Raw genomic sequence first — 27,488 nt, forward strand, 5'->3', positions numbered from 1 at the left:
AAGTATGTAAACAAAAATCCTCAGGATGAAGTGACCTGCCTCTGTTTTTTTCTAAAGAAATTGTTTAGCTATATTTAGTTCATTTTCTAAATATTCTTTATACCACTGAGCAAGATCATTGTATAGTAGTGTTCATGGAAAGACCTATACTTTTTGTTTTGGAACCTGCAGCTAAACTATAGAAACGGAAGGTGCTTATTGTGTGGTTTTCTGTTTCTGCTTGGGTCAAAAATGTATTCATTGCTAGGGTGTTCCTGAAATCTACAGTATAGGACCAGATCCAATGTTGGTCATAGGAACACTTAAATGGACAGCAAATAAGATAATGGGTTTTTTTAGATCATCTTCCACAGATGATTCAGTAATCCAAACTGTTCACTAAAGTCCATTTGGCAACTAAACAAAAAAAGGTAAAATCTCATTTTCTTTTCTTTGATTTTTTTTCCTTTACTGCTGGATATTGGCATGAAAAAAAAATACAACCAACCTACTTTTGAGAAGTTTATTGTTCATCTGAATTAAATTTGTAATTATTTATTTGTTAGATTTACATCATTCCTTTCCTTTTGAAGCTCAAGGAGACATACTTAGTACTTCCTCATCCCATATTTTCCCCACAACTCAGTGAGATAGACTTAGCTGAGAGAAAGTGACTAACTCAAAGTCATCCAGTGAATTTCTGTGGCTGAAGATGAACTTGAACCTGGGTCTCCCCAGTGCCAGTCTCAGATTTTAATCCCTACACCACACTGACCCTCTTTTACTAAACCTTTTTTTTTTTGCTACTACACAGTATACTAGGCTAAAATGTAGTTGATTAGTTTGTAATTTATTGTGTCATGCATCATGGGTCAAAGAAGAAACATGGATATGTGGGTGAAAAGTAGACAAAAATGCAACTCTAATTCAAGTTTTATATGGTTTTGACTGGCCTTTTTTCATTTTTCACTGTTTAATCTGGTCCATGTCCCTTCCCCCCTGCCATGGCAGCACTCTCCCCCCTTTTTTCCAGTCATGACTTTCTTCCATTCTTCAGTCTACATATCCTTTTCCTTTCCTACATTTCCAGTTAACTGAAATGATATTATGGAATCCCAAATTCAAGCAAAGTATAATGAAAACTACAAATCTTTCACATCTGTCTTTTATTTCTGCCAAGAACAATTCTTAGGTTATTATGCAATAAGAAATCATAGTTGCATTAACTGAAGAACTCTTTTGCTTACAAGTATTTAAGATCAATGTATTGAATATACATGCAAGTTATATATGCAGAGTGGAAATGTTTGTTTGTTTAATAAATGTATTATGACCATCCTCTTAAAAAGACTTTCTAGCTTTTTATTTTACTTTTTATTTATTTTATTTATCAAATTTTTATCACCGTCCATCTCCCCTGAAAAGGAGGGACTCCGGGCGATTTACAATAAAAACAGAGTTAAAATTCAGGCAATTATAAATACAATAAAAGTAAAAAGAATCTAGATGGCAGAAAGTTCTCAGTCAGTCCGTGAGTATAATGGGCCCTTTTAGAATCATTCTATGGCACTAGCCATCCCCAGGAGTGGCTAGTCCCCTTCCCATTCCAGGCCTGCTGGCAAAACCAGGTTTTTAGTTTTTTACAGAAGTCCAGGAGTGAGGGGGCCTGTCTCACCTCCGGGGGAAGAGTTTTCCAAAGGGTGGGAGCTACTACAGAGAATGTGAACCAATTGCAACAGTGTAACATTGTGTGTACTATTAAAGATGCCCAGAGGAAGATGCATAATTGTGAATCAGTAAATAATTTATTGTTCTTGATCGTGTAATAATGAATGAAGTATGACCAATAAAGAATGTAATTTTATATAATATTCCCATCCCTAAGTTTATGCATGATCAGGCTGCTTGTTTATTTGCATCTTTGCCTCTCCAAGAAGTAATAGATATTATTAAATTTATGCAAAAAAGAAAAGCTTGTGGATAGATAGTTACCCATGGATAACTGTCATAAGACAAATATTCTTTGCCCAAATACTGTAGAGGTCTATAATAATGCTTCCTTCAGCAGTATTACATAACTGATTTTGAAATCTGGTAAATATCCTGCTGACTGTGCAAGCTTTCATTTGATTTCCTTGTTAAATGTTGACACAGAAATATTGACAGTGACCTTGGCTCATAAATTAGAGACCTTCAACTCTAATCCTAAATTGTCTTTATCTGTATTATGGCTATCATATCACAATGGGATGTTAATCTTCCTGACTTTCAGCTTTGGCATATGACATATTTTTAGTTTATTTTCTCTTTGGAAGACAAGTGTTCAGGTCAAAAAACCACTCCGGGGACAATTAGAAGGTTATTACGTGATCCCATTGACATCATGGCAGTGGCTTGATAATGAGTTGAAATTTGCCATATGAAGAAATCACTGGCTAAGAATCTTAAAGAATCTTAACTATGTTAAGACAAATTCATCAGAATATTTTTTGTATGTTTACTGGATACTCGAGACAATGTTTAAAATTGAGTGAATGGCAACGTTTTTATGTTGTAAATGTTAATTAGTGAGGGGACATTTATATAATATGAGCTTGTCCCATTATTGCCCCTGTATATATTTGTTAATATGGTATTATATAGATCAGGAGATATAAAGATGTGAATATACTTTTAAATATACATGAAACTTGGAAGTTATCAATACATGAAGAATTAATGAATTTATTAAACAGTGGGGTAACAAAAAAGATTACTGTTCAACACTGAAAAGACAATGTGATATTAATACCAGGCTTGCAATCTTGAATTACCAATAAATGCTTTCTTTCTTTTGATAAATCGGTTCTTTATCAATGTAATGTAATATTGAACACTATTATTTCATATAGTCAAGACTTTATGATATATTTAGAAATTAGACTGAATGATTTCCTGTGTGTAACATGTGGTTTTATTATTCCCTTTTAATTCTATTTGTCTTCATGTTTTTTCATGTTTCTCCTTTTTTTTTTCTTAAAGCATAACTTTTTTTCTTTAAAGATTGCTTCTCTAATGTTATGCAATTATTTTCTTACCTATTTTAATACTGTAAGTTCTGACTTATTTTTATCAGGATTTGCCCTAAAATCTTTGTTGTGTTGTTGCTGCTGCCATAGTAGTACTAAGAAAATTTAGTTTTCTGCCAACTGCTAATATCATACTCCTTACTAGCTGCAGGTGTGGGGTTGGAAAAGAGGAGATATTTCTCATATAGCTGGGATATTTATTTATGCATTTACTGCAAGCCATTTTTTTTCCAGTCTCTTGGTACTTCAGTCTCTCAGTACAGAAATAAAATAACTGATCCTATGCAGCATTAGTAAAGATGAGTACTATGTTGCATATTTCATTCTTTTCATTGTTTCGTTTTTTAATTATTATTTATTTTTATTTTTAAAATAATAACAGAACAAGAAAAAAACAAAAAGAAACAATACACAAAGATTCATGTTGTTTATTCGTTCAGCCGCTTCCGACTCTTCGTGACTTCATGGACCAGCCCACGCCAGAGCTTCCTGTCGGTCGTCAGCACCCCCAGCTCCCCCAGGGACGAGTCCGTCACCTCTAGAATATCATCCATCCACCTTGCCCTTGGTCGGCCCCTCTTCCTTTTGCCTTCCACTCTCCCTAGCATCATCATCTTCTCCAGGGTGTCCTGTCTTCTCATTATGTGGCCAAAGTATTTCAGTTTTGCCTTTAATATCATTCCCTCAAGTGAGCAGTCTGGCTGTATTTCCTGGAGTACGGACTGGTTTGATCTTCTTGCAGTCCAAGGCACTCTCACAATTTTCCTCCAACACCACAGTTCAAAAGCATCGATCTTCCTTCTCTCAGCCTTCCTTATGGTCCAGCTCTCGCAGCCATATGTTACTACTGGGAATACCATTGCTTTAACTATGCGGACCTTTGTTGTCAGTGGGATGTCACTGCTCTTAACTATTTTATCAAGATTTGTCATTGCTCTTCTCCCAAGGATTAAGCGTCTTCTGATTTCCTGACTGCAGTCAGCATCTTCAGTAATCTTCGCACCTAGAAATACAAAGTCTTTCACTGCTTCTACATTTTCTCCCTCTATTTGCCAGTTATCAATCAAGCTGGTTGCCATAATCTTGGTTTTTTTGAGGTTGAGCTGCAAGCCAGCTTTTGCACTTTCTTCTTTCACCTTCATCATAAGGCTCCTCAGTTCCTCTTCGCTTTCAGCCATCAAAGTGGTATCATCTGATATCTGAGATTGTTAATGTTTCTTCCAGAGATTTTAACTCCAGCCTTGGATTCCTCAAGCCCAGCATGTCGCATGATGTGTTCTGCGTACAAGTTGAATAGGTAGGGTGAGAGTATACAGCCCTGTCGTACTCCTTTCCCAATCTTAAACCAGTCCATTGTTCCGTGGTCTGTTCTTACTGATGCTACTTGGTCATTATACAGATTCTTCAGGAGGCATACAAGATGACTTGGTATCCCCATACCGCTAAGAACTTGCCACAATTTGTTATGGTCCACACAGTCAAAGGCTTTAGAATAGTCAATAAAACAGAAATAGATGTTTTTCTGAAACTCCCTGGCTTTTTCCATTATCTAGAGGATATTGGCAATTTGGTCCCTAGTTCCTCTGCCTTTTCTAAACCCAGCTTGTACATCTGGCAATTCTCGCTCCATGAATTGCTGAAGTCTACCTTGCAGGATCTTGAGCATTACCTTACTGGCTTGTGAAATGAGTGCCACTGTTTGATAGTTTGAACATTCTTTAGGTAAAGGTAAAGGTAAAGGTTTCCCTTGACGTAAAGTCCAGTCGTGTCCGACTCTAGGGGGCGGTGCTCATCTCCGTTTCTAAGCCTTAGAGCCGGCATTGTCCATAGGACACTTCCGGGTCATGTGGCCAGCATGACTCACGAAACGCCGTTACCTTCCCGCCGAAGCGGTACCAATTAATCTACTCACATTTGCATGTTTTCGAACTGCTTGGTGTGCAGGAGCTGGGACTAGCAACGGGAGCTCACCCCGCCACGCGGTTTCGAACCGCCGACCTTCTGATCGGCAGCTCAGCGGTTTAACCCGCAGCACCACCGCGTCCCGACTTGAACATTCTTTAATGTTTCCCTTTTTTGGTATGGGGATATAAGTTGATTTTTTCCAGTCTGATGGCCATTCTTGTGTTTTCCAAATTTGCTGGCATATAGCATGCATTACCTTGACAGCATCATCTTGCAAGATTTTGAACAGTTCAGCTGGGATGCCGTCATCTCCTGCTGCCTTGTTATTAGCAATGCTTCTGAAGGCCCATTCAACCTCACTCTTCAGGATGTCTGGCTCTAGCTCACTGACCACACCGTCAAAGCTATCCCCGATATTGTTATCCTTCCTATACAGGTCTTCTGTATATTCTTGCCACCTTTTCTTGATCTCTTCTTCTTCTGTTAGGTCCTTGCCATCTTTGTTTTTGATCATACCCATTTTGGCCTGGAATTTACCTCCAGTGTTTCTAATTTTCTGGAAGAGGTCTCTTGTCCTTCCTATTCTATTGTCTTCTTCCACTTCTGCACATTGCTTGTTTAAAAATAATTCCTTATCTCTTCTGGCTATCCTCTGGAATTTTGCATTTCATTGGGCATATCTCCCCCTATCACTGTTGCCTTTTGCTTTCCTTCTTTCTTGGGCTACTTCTAGTGTCTCAGCAGACAGCCATTTTGCCTTCTTGGTTTTCTCTTTCTTTGGGATGTATTTTGTTGCCGCCTCCTGAACAATGTTGCGAACCTCTGTCCAGAGTTCTTCCGGGACCCTATCTACTAAGTCCAGTCCCTTAAATCTATTCTTCACCTCCACTGCATATTCCTGAGGGATATTAGTGAGCTCATATCTAGCTGATCTGTGGGTCTTCCCTAATCTCTTTAGTCTGATCCTAAATTGTGCAAGAAGAAGTTCATGATCTGAACTACAGTCAGCTCCAGGTCTTGTTTTTACCAACTGTATAGATGTCCGCCACCTTTGGCTGCAAAGGATGTAATCAATCTAATTTTGGTGTTGTCCATCTGGTGAAGTCCATGTATAAAGCCGTCTCTTAGGTTGTTGGAAGAGAGTGTTTGTTATGCAGAGTGAGTTGTCTTGGCAAAATTCTATCAGCCTATGTCCTGCTTCGTTTTGTTCTCCCAGGCCATGTTTACCTGTAATTCCAGGTGTCATTTGACTGCCCACCTTAGCATTCCAGTCTCCTGTGATGAAAATAACATCTCTTTTAGGCGTGTTGTCCAGTAGGTGCTGCAGATCCTCATAGAACTACTCTACTTCAGCTTCTTCAGCATCTGTGGTTGGGGCATATATTTGGATCACTGTGATGTTAGATGGCTTGCCCTGAATTCGAATTGAGATCATTCTTTCGTTTTTTGGGTTGTATCCAAGCACTGCTTTAGCCACTTTTCTATTAATTATGAAGGCTACTCCATTTCTTCTGTGGTCCTCTTGTCCACAGTAGTAGATCTGGTGGTCATTTGATGTGAAATGGCCCATTCCAGTCCATTTCAGTTCACTGATGCCCAGAATGTCTATCTTTAATCTTGACATCTCACCAATAACCACATCCAATTTGCCCTGGCTCGTAGATCGTACATTCCAGGTTCCAATGGTGTGTTGATCCTTAGAACATCAGATTTGCCGTTCACCACCAGCATCGTTGGCCGCTAGCCGTCCTTTCGGCTTTGAGCTAGCTGCATCATCACGTCTGGGGCTAGTTGAACTCATCCTCTGTTCCTCCCCAGTAGCATTTTGACCATCTTCCGACCTGGGGGTCTCATCTTCCGATGGTATACCAACATATCTCTGGTTGTACTGATCCATTTAGTTTTCATGGCAAGAATACTGGGTTGCCATTACCTTCCCCAGGGATCGCATTTAGTCTGACCTCTCTGTCATGACCTTCCTGTCTTGGGTGGCCCTTCACGGTTTAGCTCATGGCATCATTGAGGTGCTCAAGCTCCAGCACCACGGCAAGTTAACGATCCTTTGCTGAAGACAAAGATACATACATTATAAAAAATGAATACATAACAAGTGCTTTAAAAAAAGAGAAAAATATATTAAAAAAATTGAAATATAATATGTCATTACAACAGTAAACAGTTACAATTCTATATATATTTATCTAATGCAAATATAATGCATATATATATATATATATATATATATTTATATTTATGTATGTATTTATAAAATAATTCAATTATATAACCATCATGCTTTTTCTTAAACTACTGTATTTTGTATAAATGAATCCCATATTTCATTGTACTTGTTCATACAAAGTCTATGTCTATAGGCAATCCTCTCTTGGGGGCAAGTGTAACCAGGTCTTCATCCATTGAGTAACTGGGGCCATACATTTATCTTTCCAATGTTACAATATCAATCTTTTAGTCATAGTAAGGGCATAGAGAATCCATTGTCCAGTTGTCAAATTCCATGTACTAGGTATGTAATTCAGAACAATATTGTCCTCTGAAAATTTTAGCTTTTGTTGCACAGTCACATTTATATAATCACTGCTTTCTCCCTAAACTTAGTAAGTACAGAATATTGTTAGAACATATGTTTTAAAGAGGCATTGTCCTTATTACATCTCTAACACAGTGCTGTCTTAGACAGTCCTTTTCTATATAAACATAATGGAGTCCAATAAATTCTATTTTTTTGTTGTTGTATAAGTCGTAATTTAATGTCCATTGACACTCTTGCTATAGAAGTTGACACTCTCCTATTGTCTAGACAATATAGAAACCTCTAATTCTTTATTCCACTCATCTCTTAACATCTGCATGTCAAATTGATTTATTGATAACAAATATCTATAAAAGCTAATAGATTTTTTTTTAGTTTTAAAGGATTTAACAAGTTGTTCTAATATCGCAGGTGTCTCAGAAGCTGAAAATGCTGCTGGTCCAAACAATATTGTTAACAAATGTTATAACTGTAAATATTGCCATTGGAATACATCCGATATATGATATTTATCTCTTAAAACAGCATATGTTAAAAATTCATAATCTATTAATTGGTCAAAAGGCAATATCCCTGCTTTCATCCAATTTTTCCATACCACCATCTTTTCCCCAATTTTTAGGGTTGGGGTTCCCCATGTAATCAATTCAGCATGGGAAAAGGGATAGAATCTTTTTTTATTAGACAATATATTCCATAGCTTTCTAACTGACATAATTGTTTCCAGAGATACCAAAGTTCTGTTGCATTTAGATCCTAATACTGACCATCCAACCAAAGGTGCTATATATGTATATTCTAATATTGACCAAATCAGAAAATTAGCACCAGTTCTTGGCTTCCAGTATTTAAGACTTGACAGTAGAAAAGCTTGATGATATAGCTCCAGATCGGAAAACCAAATTGCCCTTCATTAATTGGTAATCACATTTTCTTTAAAGATATTCTCGAAATTGTAGTACCCCATAAACATTTTCTAAACAAAGAATTTATTTTCTGAAAATATTTTCCAGATATCTGAACAGGAATTCTTCTCAGAATATATTGTAAATTAATCTGGGAATAATGTACATTTTGAGCACATTCACCTTTCACCAAACGGTGAGGTTTACTGACTTCTATCTATCCATATCAGAGGACACCTCTTTATATATTTTATTTATATTATATGTTACTGAGTTATATCCTTAATATGTACAAATTCGGTACAAATATGGAATTGATATTCCTTAAATGGATGGGTAACCAAATTTTCACCTACTGGCATCAATTCCAATTTGGACCAGTTAATAGAATATCCTGCTATTTTACTAAAGGCATCTTACATTTGCATCAACACTGGAATAGTAGTGTGAGGTTTAGCAATAAACAAAAGAATATCATCTGCAAATAAAACCAATTTATATTCAACTGAATTATGTACTACTCTGTAAATCTCCCTGTGATGTCTAATAGCACAGGCCAAGGGTTCCATGCAGATTTTAAAAAGCAAGGGTGAAAGTGGGCATCCTTGTCTAGTTCCTCTAAATAATGGTAAAGTCGCAGAAAGAATACCATTAACCTTTACTTTAGATGTTGGTGACTCATAATATCTTGATCCATTTTATAAATTTCAAAGATAATCCAAACCTGTTTAGTACAGCAAACATGTACTGTCTTTATATTTTGTCAAAATCTTTTTCAGCATCTAATGATAAAATTACAAAATAATCTTTATTTTTATTCAAATCTATTAAATCTACAATTAACCTAATGTTGTCTGCCACTTGCCTAGTTTTTATAAACCCTGCTTGTTTTGTTTTGTTTTAATTTATAGGTATATCAGAATAGTTGGAACCCACAACACAGTAAACAAAGTTTTCCATATTGTGGCTTTTGAATGCATGTTTACCAACAAAACCTTCACTCTTGATAGAGGCCTGATAGGTAAGTGATATGACTGGGAATTATTGGTACTCATGCCAGTAATGTATTTTATCATTTGTTTAAAAAGTATACAGTTTACATGGCACTCTCTCATGTAGAGAGAGTACACAAGGAAATGCCAAATATTAGCTGCAATCCCCACAGTTAAAATTGATCACATAATTGATATTACCCTAAACTGTATCATTGTAGGTGGCAAATGTTCCCTGAATATGAAGGACTGTTCATAGAGATCAACTGTTTCACCAGCAGCACCACCACCCCAACTTCTCAGAACACATCTATTATTTGCTTACTTCTGTCTGATGCCCAGTGTTTCTTACCTTTCTCTTATGATATATACAGCCACATTTACTTTCTTAGGATCATTGTGTAGAGAATAAGGGTAACCTTTATTCTCCTGGGACTATACAGCAATGCATAAGTGGTCAGGTAATTACTGACTTGCCCCTTATCTGAGAATCTTTCTTCCCCCATCTTCTGAACTTTTGACTACAGGCTATTTGCTATTTTCAGCTGCTTCCTTAATAACCATAAATAGCTAAAATTCAAACAAACTTTAAACTTTTGTTTATTGCTACCAGAACTTCAGCTAATAACATGAATATATGATAGACAGACTGATTGAACTTCTTACACTTCTTTTGTTTTGCCTAGTACCTAGAAATACAATGGGACTTTTATGAAGCTTTCACTAATGAGGACAAGGTAATCTAACAGAGCTCAGGCCCTCCCTTTATCACCAACTTGTGATAAAGTAACATTGGAAACTTAAACTACTTAACACATCGTATGTATGCATTCAGATACACACACCTCATACTAAAGCATGTGGAACAAAAGCATATGGTGGAACATAAGCTGAGGGTTGTTGCTGTGGGGAAAATAGGAGGAGGAAGGAGCATTAGGTGTGTTCCCTGCCTTGAGTTATTTATAAAAATAATAAAGGCGGGATAAAAAAAATCTTTAAAAAATATTCATGCCTCCAAACAGAATTTAAAGAAATTACAAGTTGTATGTTAGCTGATTGATACAGAGGAAAATAGTAATTGTAAAGTAATTGATTTACAATTGCAATAAACATTATACAGGTAGTTTGTACTTCCTAGGAAATCTTTAGAAGATGTGGGTAGGTGTGTAAGGGATGTGGGAAATCAAAATGAGATAGTAAGTGCAGTTACCAAGCACAAGGAATTAGTGAACTATCCTAAAACCTTGAAAAAGAGTTTCTAACACTTCTAGTAGTAGCCGATTTTAATTAGAAAAACTATAAATAGACACAGACTGGCTGTATGGTAGACTGGGAATTCAAAAAAGCCAGTGGCATGCCACTTCTATACTATCACTGAGAAAATTGCTTAAAGCCACTAGGAGTCAAGCTCAGTTCAAAGGAGACTTGATTTTATTAGCCTTGTAGCCATACTTAGCCATCTTAAAAGGATGTGTTTAAATTTTACTTTTTGACAGTCACCTGTGATAGAAAATGAATCTGTTATTCTGGTAATCCTTCAAACAAATTAGGTCAGCAAGAGGCTTTACAGGCTATGTTATTTAATCTTTTTATTAGTTTTTTTTCCCCACTTGGATTAAGTAGTATATACAGATGGGGATCATTTATCAGTACATTTTTATCTGCCTGTGGCGTGTACATAATAGTAATTTCTGAAAACTGAATTGGAGCAGGGCAAGCAAGTAATAAAAGTGAAGTTATGTTTTAGGTAGTAGATTGATAATAGCAATTTTATGTCATTATGCCTCACAAAACATTTATTTCATGACACGCCATCACCTGCCATGTTATTATTTTTAAAAAGTAATATGATGACAAGAAGTTTTGGCATTTTACTCATTTTTTGAAGTAAGAATGTCAATCTAGTTGATCTTGAAATTAACCCTTTGTGTACATTCTAATGTTTGGCAGAAGAAAATGGCTGTACTTAAGTTGGAAACCTAATGCAAAAATTGACACATTATGCACATTTTCTTCTTCATTTCATTCATGAAACTCAGAGTTTGGAGATTCTGTTCCATGTATTTTAATACAAGTAGTCCTCACTTACTGACTGCAATTGGGACCTGCAATTCTGTTGCTAAGTGGTGTGGTTATTAAGCATGTCACATGACTGCAGCAATGTACATTAGTTCCAGCTGCAGCTTTTAAGTGAATCACCATGGGTTGTTAAGCCTGACATCATGTGACTACAACTTGCGGCTTCCTGCTGGCTTCTTTATTGACTTTGCTTGTCAGAAGCCAGCTGTGAAGATTGCAAATGGTGATCATGTGACCATGGGACACTGCGATGGTCGTAAATGCACGCTGGTTGCCAAGTGCTCAAATCATGATCATGTGACCACGGGGATGCTGCAATGCCCACAACTTTGAGGATCAGTCTTAAGTCTTGTTTTTCAGCGCCATTGTAAACTTGAACAGTCGCTGAACAAGGAAGGACCACCTGTACTAACCCTAACCTGCATCTTTAAAAACTAGAAACAGCTTCTAAACTATAGAAGTTGTGTTTACAGTTGTGTATTTAGAGCAGTATATAAAATCTTGCTAAATTATTGGTTGAAATGAGCCAAGAGAGGTTATTGGGTTAAGACATCCACAAAGTGATAATACTAAATAATATTATATGACAGTGTTCAAGCTAAGGATATAAGATGTTTTATTGTTTATAACTTAGTACTTTTATTCAGTATTCATACCTACAAAATGCATTAGCTCTGAGTACGGAATAGCTTGTTGTTGTTGTTTATTCGTTTAGTCGCTTCCGACTCTTCGTGACTTCATGGACCAGCCCACGCCACAGCTTCCTGTCGGTCGTCAACACCCCCAGCTCCCCCAGGGACGAGTCCGTCACCTCTAGAATATCATCCATCCATCTTGCCCTTGGTCGGCCCCTCATCCTTTTGCCTTCCACTCTCCCTAGCATCAGCATCTTCTCCAGGGTGTCCTGTCTTCTCATTATGTGGCCAAAGTATTTCAGTTTTGCCTTTAATATCATTCCCTCAAGTGAGCAGTCTGGCTTTATTTCCTGGAGGATGGACTGGTTGGATCTTCTTGCAGTCCAAGGCACTCTCAGAATTTTCCTCCAACACCACAGTTCAAAAGCATCGATCTTCCTTCGCTCAGCCTTCCTTATGGTCCAGCTCTCGCAGCCATATGTTACTACAGGGAACACCATTGCTTTAACTATGCGGGCCTTTGTTGTCAGTGTGATGTCTCTGCTCTTAACTATTTTATCGAGATTATAGCTTATGTGCATTGTATTTAGTACAAAGATGAAGCATGGAAGAAAATGAAAACATTATGATTGTATTAGCATTTGAAGAGACATACTTACAGTTTTTACTTTTTTTGTAGAAAGCTACGTATTTATTAAGTACTGAGCATGATGTTGCAGGAGCAGCAAGAGAATAAGGGCATAAAACAATTTTCTTTATGAACAAAAAATGGGATTTAAATCTTAGATATAATTCCAGAAAATATAAATGAAAATTATCACAATTTACTAAAATACATGTTGACTGCTACAAGGACAAATTTGGCATAAAATTAGAAAAAGACTTTGCCAATGATACAAACCTGGGAGACCAAATTTGGAGAGTATGCAGCACTGAGAAAACTGACAGTGTATATCCATAATAGAAGTCTAACTTAATTTAGTCAGGAATGACTCCCTTATACACTACAGATCACACAACAGAGCAAATTCAGACATTTGAAATGTGGTTTCTATGAAAAGTCATGAGACCAATCAAAAATAACAGATGAAATGACTTAAATAGATATTAGTAATAACCCTCAATGTTCAGTGTAAATATAGATATTCAGGTTAGCAGCTGGGGAAACCAGTGAAGAAAAGGGCAGAAATTATCACTAAAAAGTCTTTATATAATGTTTTTTATTCTATAGTTGTTGGGTTTTTTTCTTACTTTGTGTTCTGTATCTTTTAACTTTCTAAAATCTTGTTAAAAGCTTAAATAGAAAAGGGGGGAAATGTGGCATAGAAATCTAACAATTTAATAAACAAACAAACAAACTTTCTTTTCCAACTGGATTCCCTATAATTTGATCTGACGGTTAGCTACCAAATCCTATTAACGCCAATCTTGGCCTTTGCAGATAGGAAAAAGAGCTCATTTTAAATGCCTTTGTGTGACAAAAGAATGTATAATCATTGGCCACACATCTAGTAAGAAGTGGGATGAGCTTTCAGCAGATGTACCCAATAATTCTCAATTTAGCATGTAAACAATTCCTTTTGTTGCTGCCTTTTTCCTTTTCATATGACTCTTAAAATTTGCTAAAGTTTTTCACTTCCTCCTCCTTCACTTTTCATTAATTAAAATGCTGTTTTTTAATTCTTGTACGTTTTTGCTAGGCATTCTCCATTACCTTACATATATAAGGTTACAGATGTATGCATGTATGGATTGAAGTCAATACAAACAACTTTTTTCCCAGTGTTATAGGTGGACTTCACAGAATTATGTACTGTTTGGTTAATTTGGAGAATGGCTACTTCCAAACCGCTAATTAAGGGAAATTAGTTGTTTAAGATTCTTACTCTGTCTGACAAATGATGAGGAATTGGTTTAAATAAGCTCTCTCACATGCAATAGAGGATTGGGCAGTTTTCAGCATTTCATGATATGTTCATGGGATATCTCTGTCCCCCAAGATGCACTAACCCCCAATAGGCTTCTGGGTGCAATTCATGGTGTTGGTTCTCACCTATAAACCCCTACATGGCATGGGGCCAGGATACTTTCAGGATCACATGTTTCTGGTCATTTTTGCTCACCCCGCCAGAACCAGAGGGTTGGCATGCTCTGGGTTCCTTCCATTAGGAAATGTCATCTTGGAGGACTTAGGAGTTCTGCCTTCTCTGCTGCAGTGTTTGCCGTATGGAACAATATATCCTCAGAGATCTGGATGGCCTGACCCTTCTGCCTTTGTAAGGCATTAAAATCTGGGATGTTCCTTCTGTTGCAGAGTGCTGGAAAGCATTTGGCCCAGGAGAGATCAGAAAAGACACACACCAGGCATTTCTATAAAAATAAATTTATTTACAGAAAGCACAAAAACATATTTACAGCCTTGTGCATTCATACACGCTCAGAGCTGAGAGGAGAGAGCTCTCTCAGCTGCTTACTGGCTACAAAGCTAAAAGAAAACTATCCAAGCAAGCTGCCCTCCCTTCAGGCAATGCAACTATTAACACCTAAACTGAGGACAATTAAATTCGACTTCTTCACCCGGCCAGAATAATTTGTTACCATAGTAACCTTAATTTCTGTAGCAGAAAACAATATACCATACATGGACATAGTAGAAGCAAGGATGGCTTCCAAGCTGTAGAAAGGAGTACTGTAGTGAATGATGTTGGTGTAAACTAGACTTAGCTATAACCACTTTTCTTTTTCTTATCTCATGTTTTTAATTTATTTGGCTTACACTTTCTTGCTCTTTTTCTATACTCTGTATAAAAACGTTTACCCTCAAAAGGAAATTAGACAATGGCAAGTCCTAGTGTGGTGGTTTCCTAAATTCTATGTAATCGTAACACAATAGAATATGTAAGGCCTACAGACAGTGGTTAGAAACTTTTTCCACAGATGGGCAAATGATAGCTTCGCTCTATTTTGATTTATCTTTGTGCATCTGTTCAGTTTGCTTTGGGGAAAAAAATAGGGACCTGCTGTTAACTCTGTAACAATTGAGTAACCTTTATCACTTAAAATGTTTGATCCTATCCACTACAGTGATAAAAATACATTTTTTTTCATTTGTTAGATATTTTTGAGAGGCAAAGATGTGTTTATATGCTTACATGCATAACTGAAAATCTCTCCAAATTATACCCCCATCTTTATACTGTTTCATAATCCTCTGAGGGACAGAACAGTGAATAATGGTTGCAGAGCGAGCTGTGGATATAAAAAATGGAATGTCCTTGGATATCCTCTAGGGAAAGTTTTGTAGCACTTATGAATCACTAAGGCTTCATTTGTGCATCTTCTTGTGCCTAGGAGAAATTGTTTAAAATGTCGGGGAGAAAGGAGGAGATGAATAAATGATCATTCATTTGTCTTTTGCTCAATGGTGGTTATTAGAAAAATCATTTAAATGTCTAACAAAAGGAAAAAGTCAAATCAATTTCTTAGTAACACACCTTGGTGTTGTAAAATATTGTTCTATCTTTCACTTAGTGAGGCATTCAGAAGGTGCTGTTTCCTTGCCCAATTTAATGTCTTCTGTACAAGAAGCTGTAGCCATTCAGTTCTCTCTCTCCTCTTTTTAAAGGTTAGCCTTCTTTCAAATTTGCACAGGTTTTTCTGGCAACATCTGTCAGCATTTCAGTAAGCATACCCACAGGAAATTAAGAAAAATTTAAGACTACCTAAATGCTGCTGGAACTTCACTTCTGCAATGAAGATGTAACACGTGGCTGGTGTTATTTCATGCTGCACATACTTCTTCAACTGCATACAGCTCTGTAACTTTATTTACATACTTCAGATTATACTTGTTCATTCTTGACCAGTAGCAAAGTTTGTTGCTTTCAAGAATTTTAAAGTATTTGTGACTTTTGAAAGTGTGCTATATTGGTCAAGATGTCGGACAAGTGAACCCACATTCAAGTTCCCACACTACCATGACTTCATGACTAAATTTGGTCACTCTTTCTCCATTTTATATAGTGTTGTGGAATTAAATTAATGTGATGAGGCTACCATGTACATTGTCCAGTAGGAAAGGCAAAATGAAATAATAGTTTTTCATCAAGTATTTTGGTAATTTTAACACTTCTATACAGTAGTTACCAAGTTTAGCCTGGTGCTACTGACTTGCATTCACTTCTTTGACTAAATGGGCAAATGCTTGATATTTTGACCTATCTTTAATAAAAACTGTAGTATCTAAGGATATTCCAGTAACTTCTTTAATACCATCCATTCTGTTTAAAATAATGGAATATAAGTGTTGGAAGATACCTTAGAGATCATCTAGTCCAGCCCAGTGCAAGAATCCATTAGTACAGCATGTATGAAATATAGCGATTCTTCTCTATTTAATACCTCCAGTGGAGACCATCTACCATCTAGTCTATTCTATTGCTGAATAGCTCTTACCTTAAGATTTTTCCTGATGTTCAACCGAAATCAATTTCCATGTAATTTAAAGATATTGTTTCTTGTCCTGTCTACTACATTTCCATGGTCAACTATACTGATCAGTCTATCAAAAATGAGGTCAGATTGGCTCCTGCTAAGCAATGCATTCTTTCAAGATACAAACAAAATGTTTAATAATGTTTTTAAAGTATTTTGCCTAGGGTCAGTATTAAGTGGGATGGTCTGGAGTTACCTGGGTCAGTCTTTTCTTTTCTTTTCTTTCTTGAAAAATAGGAATAACATTTGTCACTCTATTCCTTTTGCACTACACCCATTCTCTATGATTTCCCAAACCTTATAGCTCCAAGGTAACATCCATCAGTTCCTTCAAGACTCTCAAAAGTAATTAGTCAGTCCTGGAGGCTAAACGTTGTTCACAGTAGCCAGGAACTCCCTAATCATCTCTATACTTCCCTTGGCTTGCCACTGTCTGTTTTTGTCCATTGTTCTGCTTAGTTCCAGTTCTCCTTTGAGGAGAAAACTGAAGCAGCTGCTTTGACCTCTTCCCAGTACCTTACTTTCCTGCCATCTCCTCCTAGCAGCAGTCCCATCCCTTTTGTTCTCCATCGTACCCTTAGTAACCATCTCCAATCCATACTTGTCTACCTTCCTTGCTCTTTCTCAATGTCAAGCTTTCACATTACTGTATTACTTTAATCTGATCTTCATTGTTGAAATACTGCTTTTCTTTATGCTGTTGTCGGTTTGTCATTGCCTCCTCCCTAGCATTATTCCAATTATTACTTTTCCAATATACTGTCCACCTTTATTAGCTGAAAGAAACAAGACCATTACTGCCTTCATTTCACTATTACCTGTAAGTTCACTAAGTGTGCAGGGTAACTTTACTTTTGTCTTCATATTTAATTTTAACCCATATTTTTCACTTTCCATTATGACTTTCATAGTGAGCTCTTCCAAATCTTCTTTACTTTCTGCTAATAAAAGTGAGATCTCATATCTCAAATCGTCGGTGTCCAAACTTGCCATTTTTATAATATAGTTGCTGTATAACTTAAATACGTGGACAGTATGTATTCTTGTTTCATTGCCTTCACTATCCTGAATGAGTGTGTTTATTCAGATTCAGTTCTTATGATAGTTTCTTCATTGTAATGATTCTCCAAAGAATAATCAGACGTTCAGGCACTTCAATTAGTTTTAATGTTTTCTACATTCTGACAAGATCTTTAGAAGGCCTTGCTGTAGTCAATAAAGAAAAAGTAAACCTTCTTATATTCTTTTATGTTCTGTATTATTATGTATTAATATTTTGTCCCTCTATTTTTTTCCAAAAGCTGGTTGAAAAATTGGTATTTCCCAGTCTGTGGCTGCATTTTTTTCCCCCTGACATAAGAGATTAGTGCAGTTGGTTGGTTATTGGCATGTTCTGTTGCATCCAATAATAGAAATATACTAATCTTTTCCAGATTCTGGACCACATAGTCTTGTTCTACATTTGCTGACATAGAGCTGTTAACACTTGAATAGTGTCTTCTCCTGCAGATTATAATAGTTCAGTGGATGTCACATCTGTTTCTGATACTTTCACATTTGATAGCTGACTTATTGCCTCTTATACTTCCACTTTTCAGTGTTTCTATAAATGTATAATCCCTTTTGTAAAGGGATTTAGTATCATCTTTCCATTTGCTACTGTTAGTTCCCTTACATAATTATTCTTGAATATTTCTGCCTTAGCTGTAAATTTTCCTGTAATTCTTTTTTAAAAAAACTATTTCATTTTCTTTTCTTGCTATTTTCCTCTATTCGTTGACATCCTTGCTTGAGATATCTTTCCATAACCTTCTTGCTTGAACCTGGAAGTCTTGATTCAGTTGTAATATGTCCTTCTTGTTGCTCAGTTCATTCATCTTATGGTAGCTTGTTCTGAAAGCCACCTGGATCTTTTCATCTCTGAATTTTTGTTAGCTTTTTTTTCCTAGATCAGGTTTCATGATGTTCCTTATATATTTTCATGGTTCCCTTTCACATTAGTTAATTATACTGAATCTGTTCTTTACATTATCATAACATTCCAACTACATGTTTTCCAGGCCATACTTTGCTACTGTACTTACTTTCTTTGAACTTCAATCCATGTATTTGGCCCTAAGAGTCCATGATCTGTTCCTGCACCTGGAAGTGGTAACTGGATTGCACTTCTCCTTTTATTTTGTAGTCTATATGATTCCAATCTTACTGATCTGGTAATAACTGCGTATAGAATATGCACTGATGTTGCTTGAAGTATGTATTGGCAATAAAACTATATTAGCAACATTCAGTTAGCCGATCTCCTATATTATTGTACTTACCCAATCAATTTTTTCCTATGATTCTAGTGTCCTCCATTTCTCCTATTTAATAACTAAATTGAGCTCTGAAGAGAGAGGCTTCAACAGCAGTCTTAATTGCTGTGCCATATCAGCTTTCTTTTCCATTATCTTGTATTAGATAGTCACTCCCATGTTAGCTCTTAGAAAGCTGTATCAGTGTAATAATTACGTCTGCTCCATTGTAATGAATTCATTATCTCAGGGTGATTAGTGGTCTTCCACTGTCAGTCCTCAAGAGTGATCATCCCTACTTTTATCCATTTATTGTTCTATCCAATTACAACCAGTGGTATTGGATTGCCTCTGATTTAGCAGTTATCAATATTTCTTGAATTTCTGATTTCTGCCAATTACATATACAAATACGTGCCAAATTTTAACACTGTAATTATTTTAATTATATAACGAAAGAATGTCAGATGTTTTGTCATATGCAGGAATAAACCTAAAATAGATATTGAGGATAGCAGCTTAGACTTTATCATCATAAAATTCTCAGATGTTTTGGGGAAACCGTGTGCTTTCCTGTTCAAATGTAAAGCATAGAATGAGGATCAGAATGTGGACAGAACATGATACAGTATTTGGTAGCTCATGAAACTTATGGTTCAGCCATTGTCTAAGATGTCTGTTCTACATTAATATTGTCCTAATTTATAAAAATAATCACTTTATTAAGAGATTTTAGTCAGAATGTCAACCAATTGATACAAAAAATACTTGAGTAAATAATATTCTGACTTTAAAAAAAGATTGCCATTTTAGAAAAAACCTGAAGATATATGTCTAACTGAATGTTTTTCCTTTCCTCAGTTGTCATTAGGTATCATTGAACACAGTAAAATTACATGTCATCTTATCTTCAGGTCTAAATATATATAGTTTTAAGGTCATGTCTTAGAAATAACATTTTTTTAATGTTACTGTGTCAAAATATATGCAGTCTATTGCCTACTGTTGCTTGATAAGAGCCAGAAAGAATAACTTGAAGTTCATCTACATTCGGTCCTGCTGCTTTATCTATCATTATCATTCTGAAATTTTGTTTGCTTCTGTGATGCATTTGGATTAATATGGATTGTTTTACATTCTAATGATACATTTAATTTGTGAAGAAATATTATATTCTGAAAGAAAGAAATGCAATTCCTATCCTGTTTTTCATCTTATAATATGTGTCACATGTAATATTTAGTTGAAGGACGAAAAAAATCAGAAGCATTACAGTGTTGGTTCTGGTAGTGCATTTTTATAAAGAAAGTGACACAAATTGAGACAGAAATACCATAGGGAAAAGCCAAGAGAACCCCCCCCCCAAAAAAACCCTGAAACGCTGCACAGAGTGACATCCCTTCCAGATGGTGTTTTTAATACATTTATCAGGTGGATATGAAAGACAATAATGAACATTCAGAATGGGGAGTGGCAACCCTGTCTTGGGAACAGAAACAGCATGGTCCTTCTGTGTGCTGAAATTATTTGATTGATCTCTAATATCCTATTGTGTAAAATAGTGTAGCATGCTTTTCCTTAGCATGTTTTAAGAAACATCTTGGATAATGTTCCTCATAAGTAGAGCAAAAGATCATTTTAATAAATACATTTTATTTGTGTTGATACAGATAACAGAATAGTTAAACAGTGAAGCCACGTTTTCGGTACACCTTAAAATCAAAACATGCATTAACACATTTGAACAAGTTAATTAATTTTTTTTATGAATGAAATCCTCTTAATTTCCTCAGGTACATAATAGCAATTAAAAATGTCAGAAAAATAAGATGAGTTAACAGAGTATTAATTGTGCTGCATCTTCTAGATCTTGAATTAGTTTTTAAAAGCTGTACAGATAGGATGAACTTATGCTATATCACCTCTTTATTTGTACAATGTATGTTCTAATTTAGTAGAAATTTATTGACCCTTCAGATGCTTGGAAAGTAACAGAAAAAGGAGGACTTCTTAACAGCCGCACTTGTGTTGTGGCTATGTCTATTGCCCATCTGCTATGATGGTTATTGGTCTCTTTCTTTCTCTCATTGGCTGCCTATTTAGCCTCATCCACTTCTTCAAAACAATTCTTGATTATGGGCTTTGTAGTGCATACATTAAGTTGGTTAACCAAAGTGATTGTTACAATATGTCTAAATACATATTTGCTGAATGTTTTGTTCTATAACTGTTTTGAAGTTAAAGGATTTCTGGACTTCACTGATAAAATTCACTCATTGCTTATTCATTTTTAATCTTTCCTCTGAAATGTAATCCATGCATTCCTGTGCTAGCAACATTTTTGCTTATTTTTATTCTTCCCCAGATAGAGAAACTGATGGAACTGAGTTGCCTGTGCCTGTCTTTGATTTCTTTTGTATTTTAATTTTCAGTTCCCACTGAGAATGTTGCAACAGTTGCAGATTGTGCCAGCGTGATTGAGGGCGTGAGCCGTAGCCGCAATGCTTTGTTGAATGGCGACACAAAGAATTATGACTGGGATTCTGGGTATACGTGCCATCAGCTAGGCAGTGGTGCTATTGTTGTACAGCTGGCGCAGCCATACATGATCGGATCAATTCAGTAAGAAGATTTCTTTTTTCATGTAAAAATAGTTCATGTAAAAATAGTTTCATGTAAAAATAGTTAATGAGAATTCATGCCTCCTGATAGCTGCTGTGAAAAGTTCATAGTTTTCATGCACTGATAGTGCATGAAACATACAGAACATACAAAACCTTAACATACAAAACCTTACTTGAAAAGCAAGCGAGTGTGTATATGCACATACATACATACATATGATATGAAAATAGTGATATAACTTGAGGGCAGTCAATTTATTCTGTGCTGAGGATAGCATCAGAATCAGAGAACCTCCAATTTGTCTTGTTTTATATTGCTGCATGATTTTTACAATCTGCATAGCCTTGAGCTGATTAAATATTTATTTATCTCCTCAAATTTACCTATGAGTCAATGTGAACAAAATGAAATGTTCCTGTGCTAAATGGAGAAAAGTAGATTAAAGTTCCTGGCCATCCATGAAACTCACTATATGATTTCATACCAACTGCTATCTCCCTTCTAATTGTATCTGTTTATTTTTGGTGGGGTGGTGGTGGTCAGAGGAGGATAACATTATTATCTGTGGAATAAAGTAAGAAGATAACTATGTGTATTGCTCAGATGTCTTTGGGAAGGAAAACTGAAATATTCAGGTTTCTTAAAGATATGTGATAAAGATTTGGGGGCTACTTCAAAAGGCTCAACTCTTAAAAGGAATTTAAGATTTTTCTACATATGCAAGTTATTATAATCTTTTAAAAACAAAAGTGCTCCATCACAGTACTCCTGAGATGGAGAGACATAAAAAAGGAAATTCATTTCCTTATGATAAAATAAACTCAGTTCAGTGCAAGGAATTATGCTTTCTTTGGTTTCTCATGATTTGCTGTATGGTGCAGATATGAGAAGGCATTGGCATAAATGAAGGACAAAATAATGTTTATATTTCAAAATGCTTGGCACTGAAAAATTATATACTGTATATTGATGTTGTGAATTTATATTTCAAACTGCGGAATATAGAGGGAAGGTTTTTAATGTAATTGGACGATAGTGAGAATGCTGCCCTGCCTAGAACGACATTGATGTGGCAGCTACCAAAGTGCTAAGGAGGCATCCTTCAGATGATCTGCCATACCTCCTTTTTTGTAATAGTGGCCATTGTGCTGGCCATGTTGACTTCAGTGACCCCAGATTTGCTCTCTCTCTCAGCTCCTGGAAATGCTGTCAGATCTGCTCTTCTGACGGCACAAGATAGATTGAAACATTTGGACGTTAATGATAAATGTTATGTTTGGAGAAAACAAAACACTGCATTCTAACAAAACAATCTTAACCAGTTGCAAAGCATGGTAGTGGGAGTATTATGGTTTGGGACTGCTTTACAGCCTCAACACCTGGATGATTCCTAATCACTGAGAGGACAATGGATTCTTGATTGTACCAGCAAATTCTATAACTGGGATATTCTCCAAGGGTTGGGATAGCCTATCAAGGTCATCAGGAATTTGAATCATTTACAGACTTCTTACAGGCTCATACAGCACCAGATCGGATGGGCACAATTCTTTTCTTAATTTAACTTACATTTATAGTTCTCAGAGCAAGTAGGCTGATGCTTTCATGTAAGCCAGAATATTACGTATCTTATAGCCTTCATTTGACCTCCAATAAATGCTTGAACTCCTTCCCCTGCTCTAAACATCTGGTTCTTGGGGTTAGAAAGAGGGTTCCTCTCCTATCCAACTAAATCCATACTCAGCACATACATGTTGGCTCAGGTAGGTGTCACCATTTCAGGCAACCTACAGGAACCATCTAAGCCCACTGCCAAATGCTTCCTAGCTCTCCACAGTCCAGAAGCCTCCCATTTTCTCCAAGAACTGCTAGCTGCTTAGCATTTTCTAAAGGATCAGCTAGATCATGTCAAAGATCCCTACATTTGCTGTGCTGGCCATTATTATCAGGAAACTCCTTGTCCCTGCTGCTGTTGGAGACCACATCCAGCTTTCTATCAGATTTCTTCTCTTCAAACTACTTACAAATTTGGAAGCCAACCTTATTGAGCCATTCTTCATAACTGCACAAATAAGTCTTGTAGCCTTTATCTGTAGTTTCCAGCCACACTAAAAGCACATCCCATTTTCTATTGTTCCTTCTTGATACCCCCCTTATGCACTTCTGACCCACCATTCCCTCCCAACTTGAAGGAGAGAAACAATTTGAAGTGGAATGTATTTTGGATTGTCAGTACAGCAAAGGCAAATTGGAATATCTGGTTCACCAGAAAGGCTACCCAGATACAAAATGCTCATGGGAAGTAGCAGATGATGTACACTCCTCTCACCTACTTTGGCAGTTCCATTTTCCATACCCTTGGAAGCCTAAATCACCTGGCTGACTGAACACTCAGGCTTCATCACCTGCCAACAGTTCTGTCACTGAGGGGGAGGAGGACATTTAGGGAGGAGGCATTTGAACAACTACCAAGAGAGAGACAGTGACAGTAACAGATTGAGAATCCTAGAATGGAAGGGAACATCATGACAAAGAAACAGAGACATCCCTTCATTTCTGATGTCCTTTCCTGTTCAGAGAGAGGGAGAAGTAGAATGCCCAAGAAAGGGGAGAGAGTTCATTAGCTTCAGCCAAAGAAGAAGAAACAGAAAGGGCACAATGCCTTCCAGCTACCCATGATTGAATGCAGGAAGGGGAAGAAGCATCTTACGCATTCAGTCTAAGAGGTGGAGGGGAGAAGAAAATCTCTAGTGGTAAAGGATGAAATTAATAAAGCATGGACTACTGGTTTTCCAGCTAGACAGAACTTTTCTATAAACACTAAGGAGTTTATCTACCGATCTCAAGGCCAAATTTCATGTACTGGTAAAGGCAGGAAGAAAATGCCTTGAATTCAAACTCTGGAGCAAACAGATATAAAGCTTGATTTCTGCACATATATGGCTTGTGTCTTGTCTGCAGTAAAACAACTTATCTAGCATTGTCATGTTTGTGAGCTACTGCTATAAGCAACTTCCTGAATACAGGGTAAAACATCTGGAGAGCCAAGATTTATTGCCATGCCTGGTGCAAAGTCTGACACACTTTACTGAAGCACAATTAGCACATAAAATTTCAGAAAGGTTTTTCAGTGGGAGATTAAAATGTTCCATTTTCATCCTTGATACAGAGAACCCTAGAGATTTTTATCATTATTCATAAAGGAAAGAAAAGGCAGTTTACAAAGTATATAATTTATCTTAAGTAGAATTACTGGAAAGATTTATGTGCTCAAGTATTCAGGAAACATTATTCCAGGGTATTTTCTCAGCATCTCAACTTGCCTCTTCAGAATAATTAGACAATATTGAACAGAAATAAAAATTCTATTTCTGGAAACAGACAACCTAGCAGGATTAGTGGTCCAAAGACAAACTATAAAAAGCGGGACCTCTGATACATGTAACACTTGTAAATGCAATCTGAAAGTAAATTGGGCCTTGCAGAATATTAGAAAGGGATAGAAGTGCCAAATATTGCTGATGAAAAATATCAAGAATACAAACAGACATTCACAGATACACACTAAGTCAATCACATACAGTATATACTTTAGGATGGGGACAGAAATATTATACTCAACAAACCATAGTATAGACCTGGGATTATTAATAGGGACCGTCTCATCCCTATTACATCAACCTGCCCCATCCGGTCATGCAGGGAGGGCATGTTACAGATCCTGACTGTAAAAGAATTCCATCTAGCGGGGTCTCGGAAATGTGCCTTCTCTGCAGTAGCTCCCACCTTTGGAACATCCTTCCCCCAGAGGAGAGACAGGCCCCCTCGCTCCTGGACTTCCGAAAAAGACTAAAGGCCTGGTTTTGTCAGCAGGCTTGGAATGGGAGGGGGAACAGTCATACCTGGGGATGGCTAGCGCCCTAAAGTGATTTTTGATGGACCTATACACTCACGGACTGATTAAGAACTCTTAGCCATTTAGATTCTATTATATTTCTATTTTTATTGTATTATTGTATTTGTAATCATTCTGAATTTTAATTCTGTTTTATTGTAAACCGCCCAGAGTCTCCCCGTGTAGGGGAGATGGGCGCTGATAAAGTTTGATAAATAAATAATAAATAAATAAATTATTAACCAAGGAAGATTAATTTTATGACTGCCCTCATTTTTAAGGTACAGCTCTTGTGCTTCACTTCTTTAACAGGTACATGTTTTCTCCTTAAAGTAATAGGCTCAGAGAGTCTTACTAAAATGTACATAGATGCTATCACATTTTTATTATGATCATTGTTATTTGTTTCAATTAATGAACTGCTAACAAGGTTGCTGCTACGGAGGCAAATGTTTAATGTTCTAGATATTGAAGAAAGTGAGCTGGCTGAGTTTGCTCTGCCCCATAGGGCAAGTTGGCTAGCAAAATATCTAATATCTTTAGCATGGCAAAAGCTGTTGCACACTTCATTTATTAGATTTATGTTCCATCTTTCCACCAAAGAATGGCTGAAGTTCATCATAACGAATAGATAGTATTATGCATATTGCTCCCAGTGAAGGAATAATATCATTCAGAAACTAGTAGAAAAATAATTTAATATACCACAACATTCCTTTGAAAGTGGCAGGTGTTCATTTAATTGTTGCTCTTGTGAATGGTTAATATATTTATTCAGCATATATTTAACATTTAATTGAATTGTTACTGAGTTTGGATTTTGCATTTTACTTTATTCATTTTATCTATTTATTTGCATTTTACGAATTACTCATTTTTAACCTATGCGTATACACACCTGTCAACTGAGGAAAACATTTACATATCAGATTATTCTTCTTCACAAAAATTTAGGCTATAATAAATCAGTTATCTTTAACCAGTTACGAGACACTTTATCCTCATCATGACATTTTGGGAGAAATTGCATTTTTTACCTTACTGAATATTTATTGTCTTACAGAATTGATATACTTCCAAGGAACTAAAATAGCCTTAAGCATTGCATACAGTACCTACCATTTTGTTAACACCGGGTAAATATTCAGTAATGATCAACCATTCTGATCTTTATATAAATGAACCATATATGCATAATCTTTTTGTTTTGAGACCCTCACCTGCTAAGCTGGTTTTTAGTTAAGCTATTAAGGAGCAACTTCAGCAAAGGATCGTTAGCTTGTCGTGGTGCTGGAGCTTGAGCACCTCAATGATGCCATGAGCTAAACCGTGAAGGGCCACCCAAGACGGGAAGGTCATGACAGAGAGGTCAAACTAAATGCGATCCCTGGGGAAGGTAATGGCAACCCACCCCAGTATTCTTGCCGTGAAAACTAAATGGATCAGTACAACCAGAGATATGTCGGTATACCATCGGAAGATGAGACCCCCAGGTCGGAAGATGGTCAAAATGCTACTGGGGGGGAACAGAGGATGAGCTCAACTAGCCCCAGACGTGATGACGCAGCTAGCTCAAAGCCGAAAGGTCGGCTAGCGGCCGACGGTGCTGGTGGTGAACGGCGAATCCGATGTTCTAAGGATCAACACACCATTGGAACCAGGAATGTAAGATCTATGAGCCAGGGCAAATTGGATGTGGTTATTGGTGAGATGTCAAGATTACAGATAGACATTCTGGGCGTCAGTGAACTGAAATGGACTGGAATGGGCCACTTCACATCAAATGACCACCAGATCTACTACTGTGGACAAGAGGACCACAGAAGAAATGGAGTAGCCTTCATAATTAATCGTAAAGTGGCTAAAGCAGTGCTTGGATACAACCCAAAAAACGACAGAATGATCTCAATTCGAATTCAGGGCAAGCCATCTAACATCACAGTGATCCAAATATACGCCCCAACCACAAATGCTGAAGAAGCTGAAGTAGAGCAGTTCTATGAGGATCTGCAGCACCTACTGGACAACACGCCTAAAAGAGATGTTATTTTCATCACAGGAGA

At 36.7% G+C, this 27,488-nt stretch overlaps 1 protein-coding gene across 3 annotated transcripts in view; it reads left to right on the forward strand.

The window, feature by feature from the left end:
• The window catches only part of BTBD9 (BTB domain containing 9), a 182,212-nt gene that overhangs the window by 99,628 nt on the left and 55,096 nt on the right, over positions 1 to 27,488 (forward strand). For all 3 annotated transcript variants that reach the window (XM_063304850.1, XM_063304859.1, XM_063304840.1), the window contains exons 7-8: positions 9,323 to 9,432; positions 21,338 to 21,527. In XM_063304850.1, the coding sequence (XP_063160920.1) occupies positions 9,323 to 9,432; positions 21,338 to 21,527 (300 nt within the window). The remainder of the gene's footprint in view (positions 1 to 9,322; positions 9,433 to 21,337; positions 21,528 to 27,488) is intronic.

The sequence above is a fragment of the Candoia aspera genome, chromosome 1, assembly GCF_035149785.1.
Source record: "Candoia aspera isolate rCanAsp1 chromosome 1, rCanAsp1.hap2, whole genome shotgun sequence".
NCBI lineage: Eukaryota > Metazoa > Chordata > Lepidosauria > Squamata > Boidae > Candoia > Candoia aspera.